The sequence below is a fragment of the Echinops telfairi genome, unplaced genomic scaffold, assembly GCF_000313985.2.
Source record: "Echinops telfairi isolate 266 unplaced genomic scaffold, ASM31398v2 ScPeMD7_7468;HRSCAF=8506_0, whole genome shotgun sequence".
NCBI classification, from domain to species: domain Eukaryota; kingdom Metazoa; phylum Chordata; class Mammalia; order Afrosoricida; family Tenrecidae; genus Echinops; species Echinops telfairi.
In genome coordinates, this window is record NW_022111369.1 from 65,384,236 (window position 1) to 65,390,235 (window position 6,000).

Consider the following 6,000-nt stretch of genomic DNA (forward strand, 5'->3'; position numbering starts at 1 on the left):
GAGTCTCCCCGTCCGATCAGGAGGTCTTCTCCTCCTGTACAGAGTTACGGTCTCAGAAACCCAATCGGCCAGTTCTACCCTGTCCTGTAGCACTGGCATTGACGTGATGGCATGAGAAAGATTTATTACCATGAACCTGCCCCTTGTGAAGATACGAAGGTTTCGAGTTGGAGTTCAATATGTTTGTGTGACCCAAGAAACTCTAAGCCAGGCAATTAACGTAACGAGCGGCCCCGCACTGGTGGAACCATGGGCTATCTAGTTGAGGTAAATGCCAAACTGATCCGGGTAACAGATTGTCAGCTTAGATTCCCACAGATCAGTGTTACCCTGGGGGTGGGCACTGGAACAGTCCAACCCCCCATGCCCGCACCAAAGCAAACAGACTCATTGCCATCAAGTCGATGCTGACTCATCACAACCTTGTAGGAGAGGGCAGAACTCACTGTTTCTGAGACTATACTTTTTTTTTCTTGAGTCAAGCCTCAGCCTTGTATTTTTCCCGAGGCATGACTGGTGATTTCAAACAGCTGACCTTGTGATTAGCAGCCCAATGAGTAACCAATGTGCCACTAAGGCTCCAGGAACGAAAAGCAGCCTAAGCAGATCCCTAGACTTTATTCTCCATTATGGGCTATAGTACTACAGTCTGGAATTGCCAAGGGGACACTGAACTCATGTTGTTCTGAAGCAGGGGTGGTAGGGACCCTATACCTCAGATGGATCTCTGCTGAACAGCGACACAACATCCAAAACCATTAAGTAAATACTGTAGAGCAAGCGTAAGCAGACCTTATGACAGTATTAGATCTATCTCTGCCCCCACCCCATCCCCACATAATGGTGCAATGAACTATCAACCCATTAAACCCAGTGGTTCTGATGCTTAAAAATTGGTCCTCAGACACACCTGTCTGGGAGGAATGCACATGACCACAGTGCTTGTCAAATGAGAAATGAGAATCAATTTGTCCACTACCAATAGCAACAGGTTAAATAAATACGGTGCATCCACCCAGTAGCACTGGATATAGAGTGAATTGTCAGAAACATGAACAAATCTGCCTGGGAAGAGGTGCGGTCAATGCTCCTTAGGAGCACAGATGGAGGGTGAGGTTTGGGCCTCACATACTTTGGGCATGTTAGCAGGAGGGACCACGCCTAATGAGAAGTGCATCACACTTGGTAACAGAGAGGGAGGGAGAGCATCAGTAAGACGGGTGGACACGGGGGCTGCCACACTGGGCTCACACGCAGCAAAGGCTGGGTGGCTGGCGCCGGACCTGCAGTGTCTCATGCTGTTGTACATTTGGGACGCTGTGAGTTGGAGCGGACTTGATGGCCTCTCACAACAACGACACAATGGCATACGGCACTAGATCACCAATGAATAAGACCCTTCTCACCATAATTCCTCAGGTGATGAACTTCATTTGGTTAACACTGAAACCACACACTTGGACTTGGAGGGCTTCCTCATCATTCTCTGATGAAAGTCCCAAAGAATCTGTCCTCCGAATATTTAATGTCCTCAGATAGCCATTTAATGGGGCAGCCCCACCCCAAATCCTCCCCCTTCCCTCCCCCCTCCCGTGTGTTGTTGTGAGATGAGGAAATGGTTCTCTGGCAGGCTCTAGTGACACATCACTAAAATTACAGCTGTTGGAGAGATACAAAGGCATTTTCAGGAGCAGGAACATGGGAGAGGCAGAGTCTAAGAAACGCTTCCAGCCAAACCGAAAAACCAAACTCCCTGCTCTCGAGTCAACGCTGACTCACAGGGACTAGCTGAGAGGGTCCAGCCAGCAGGTCCTTAACCCTCTGGGCAAAGTCAAATTGCTGGGCTGTGAGGGGCTCCTGGCTACCTGACGGATCAGCAACCAAGCCATGGGAGGGACTCATCCTCCACGCGTGGCCCCAGAGTTGCCCTAGCACATCAGGGAGAAGTGGACCTTCCTCGGGCAGGGGCAGGACTCCGCTGGATTTCTGCCCTCTCTCCCAGGCCGCGCACTTTCTGGGTGCATGAAAGCCCCCCTCAGCGGTTCAAGGCAGATGTGCACGCTCTTCAGCAGGACTATTTCAGTGTCTCTATATGCAGGCTTTTGTCCCTGACCTAGGATTTCTGACTGCCCGTGCCTTTAGAAAAAGGGAAGCCAGAATGCTTCCAGACAGTCTGTAAACCGAGCCTGGCACTCATTAAGATGCAGGTGCCCTGAATCAGAACAAGGCTGGTCCAAGACAGGCAACGGTTTCCTCTCACACCCATCCCTCCCTCCATCCACAGGGGTGCCACGCAAGGACTCACCGCGGTAACTCCAGCCACATGACCCAGGAGGGGACCCAGTCGCCCGGTGGGGGGGTGTTGTGGTTGGAGTCCTCGGCGACCTGGCTGCCGCAGTCTTCCTGGGTCCCCTGCTCTTTGACTTCCAGCACCCTGAGTACCAGGGTGGTCGACGTGCTTTTCAATAAAGCGACGGCCTCACTCCGGCTGACCTCCGTGAGCTCAACCCCGTTCACGTTCAACAAAATGTCACCTGGTGGCCAGAGACACAGAAGCAAGTCGTCCTCAGAGAGTGCGAGCAGCCACCAGTGACAGTGCGGAGGGACAAGGACAGCGGTGAGGGCCAGCGGCCTGTTCTGTGGTGACCTGAGGCAGATCCTCCCATGACCTGACATGGATTCGCCCACAGAGCGCATGAGATGCAAGTCGTGAAGCACTTTTCACCGCTGGGTTAAGTGCTGGCACTTGCGCACTGCACTCACTACTGCTATCGAGCCAGGGCTGACTCATAGCGACCTCCTGTGGGTTTCCGAGACAGTAACTGTTCACAGGAGTAGAAAGCCAAGTCTCTCTCCTGAGGAGCTGCAGTGGTTTCCAACTTCCAACTGTATGGATGGCAGCCAAACTGGTAACCACGATACCACCAGGGCTCCCATCTATTGGTTAAGTACCTGGCATGTTTCCTTATGAATATTCATCCAATCCAAGCCTGTGAAATAATTTCTAATGCATATCATACAATGGAGCGACTTGTGAATTAGTTGTACTGGGTCAATTCAGTGTAGAATCCCTTAGAATTAGTGGAATTCAAATGCTGCTATATAATTAAGACAAACTGCTTGTCACTGCGTCCCCGGTAACACTAGTGGCATCTGAGTCAGCCTGTTCTCTTGGTGACTCCAGGAGTGTCAGAGTAGAACTGTGCTCCTCACAGATTTTTACTTGCTTGTTCTTACAGAGCAGGTCACCCAGCCATTCTTCCAAGGGGCCTCTGAGTGGACTTGAACCATCCACCTCTTGGTCAGTAGTTGCGCAAGTAAACTGCATCATCCAGGGACCGCATAGCTTGACCCACTCCCTGTTCATTCTTGGGCAGTTGGAAGGCTCTGGCTGTATTCCCGGGTCCACACTGAGCTCCATTTACTAGGAGGAGGGAACCCCCATCTAACAACGGCATACATGACGTTCACCAGCACAGCCTGGCCACGTCACCCTTACATTCTCTCGAGAATTTGGGCAACAGTGGCCCTTAGCAAGCTGCCAGTTCCTCTGCCACCCAAGTTCCTGGAATCCCTATGTCCTTTAAACATCCTACCTGTTCTTATTCTCCCGTCTCTGCTTATGACTCCTCCGGGCTCCACACTGATGACGTAGATGGGCAAATCCCATTCCCTGTGCGATGCTCCCCCAGCCACAGTCATGCCAAGGGACTCGCTGGGTTCTTTTCGGACACTTACCACCTTCTCATGGCAAGTCACAGAAGGGTGGAGGGACTGAAAGTACAGACAGAAAAGCAAAACAAACAGGATGGCCTTGTTAGGAGGGGAGGCAGGAAGGACGGGGGCTGCGGTCAGCCTTGCCTGCATGCAATCTCCCCCACACCCCCCAGGGCCCAGAGAACGTCAACATGCGATAATGGGGTCCTTAATGGACAGAGAAAGACATAAGCAGAGTCCCACCACTTCCTCCTCTCCAACAGTCCCATCCTCCCAAATCCTATTCAGCTGAGTCAGAGGAAATTTACATTTCCCTTGGGACCAGGAGCACATTGGAGACCACAGGAGAAGTACCAAGCATATAACGTGAATGACACCGCGACTCACTTTTTTCAAGTGAGTCACATATTCATGCAAGCAGTGAGTCAACAGTTCATACAATTCTTGTCACTCATGAGTTTCAGGATTTCCCCCATTACGTTTAAAACAAAAGCACATTTCTATTAACAATTGAATGTCTGCAGGTAACCAGTGTGCACAGAATTCTTCAGAGGGGGGAAAAAGAAACTGCATGGTTTAAAAACACCTTTAATTAAAAGGTGTGCATCAGGGTTGTATCCTTTCGCCACACTTATTCCATCTGCATCCTTGACACATCGTCCCAGAAGGTGGAGCGTATGGAAAAGAATGTGCCGACGGGAGTGGAGGAGGTCTCGAACAACTCGTGAGCTACAAAGACACCACCTTCCCTGCTGAACGTGAAGAGGGCACGAGACGGACGTGCCGATGCGTGTCAAACACCGGTGTCGTCAGGATGAATTGAAACCCAATGGTCAACAACAACAACAAATCCTAACTACTGGACCAATAGAAAAAAAAGCCATCATGCTAAATGAGAAAAAATGGTCAAGGATTTCATTTTACTTGAATCCTCGGTTCATGCCCATGGAAGCAGCAGTTAGAAAATAAAACGGCATATTACATTTTGACAAATGTGTTGCAAAAGGCCTTTACAAAGCCCGTGAAAGCCGTAAAGTGACCAGGGAAGGCCAAAGAACGTATGCTTTTGGAGTACGGTGTTGTCAAAGAAAACCGAATATACCGTGCACTGCCTGGTGAATGAACGGGTCTGCCTCAGAAGTACGGCCGGAATGTTCTTCAGATGAAGGGGAACTGCATGTGGATGGAGCCCCTGGAAATCTCCTCTGACCATGGACCAGGTGTGACTACTCTCGCTGTCATGCACAATGCACTGGAGAATGTACTGTTGCAGAACGAGCTAGGTGACATTTTAGCACCCTATCATTTGATCTTCCTGAGGGTTCATTTAAATTGGCTCTAATTCTTAATATTTTTTTGCTTTCTTTTTGATTGAGGCTTTTATCTGTTTTACTTTGTTAGTTAACATTTTTAAGTTTTGTATTATGAAATCCAGGATAGGTACAGCTATAGAGACATTAACTGGATTAATGGTTCCTTGGGGATATGGCAGGGGAGAGTAGGGGGAAATGGGAAGCTAATTACGATGAGTACACGAATGAAGAAAATGTCCTAAAACTGATTTCACAACTCTTCTTGATGAGATTGAAGGACTGAATTGTATGATATGTGAATTATATGCCAATAAATCTGTTGGGGGACAAAAAGGAAGTGAGGATGTTGAATTTGTCTCACTAATTTTGAGCATGTCATCAGGAGGGACCAGTAGAGGGTCAGCAAAAAAGAAGACCCTCAACCGAATGGTCTCAGACAGTGGCTACCGCAATGGGCCCACACAGTCACGGATGGGAGGGTGGTCCAGGACTGGCCAGTGCTTCATTCTCTGGTACACGGGCGACCATAAGTGAGAATCCGCCAATGGCATCTAACAACAACAGCAGTGCAGTCTTAGCTTGGACTAAGCAAGGTGTGTGTTTCTTAGAAAAACCTCCAAATGGAGAGATGAAAGCAGTGATTCTTTTTTTTCTCACCATGTTATTAGGGGCTCATACAACTCTTATCACAACCCATACATACATCAATTGTGTAAAGTGCATTTGTACATTCATTGCCCTCATCATTCTCAAAATATTTGCTCTCCACTTAAGCCCCTGGTGTCAGCTCTTTATTTCCCCCCCTCCCTCCTCGCTCCCCACTCCCTCATGAACCCTCAATAATTTATAAATTATTATTTTGTCATATCTTGTCCTGTCCGACATCTCCCTTCACCCACTTTTCTGTTGTCCGTCCCCCAGGGAGGAGGTCACATGTGGATCCTTGTAATCGGTTCCCCCTTTCCAACCC

General features: G+C 49.1%; 1 protein-coding gene across 3 annotated transcripts in view; it reads right to left on the minus strand.

Moving 5' to 3' along the window:
- Positions 1-6,000, minus strand: part of LNX1 (ligand of numb-protein X 1) — a 149,800-nt gene that overhangs the window by 16,784 nt on the left and 127,016 nt on the right. For all 3 annotated transcript variants that reach the window (XM_045284361.1, XM_004706285.2, XM_004706286.2), the window contains 2 exons: positions 3,597-3,774; positions 2,306-2,534 (listed from right to left, as the gene is read on the minus strand). In XM_045284361.1, coding sequence (XP_045140296.1) covers positions 2,306-2,534; positions 3,597-3,774 — 407 coding nt within the window. The remainder of the gene's footprint in view (positions 1-2,305; positions 2,535-3,596; positions 3,775-6,000) is intronic.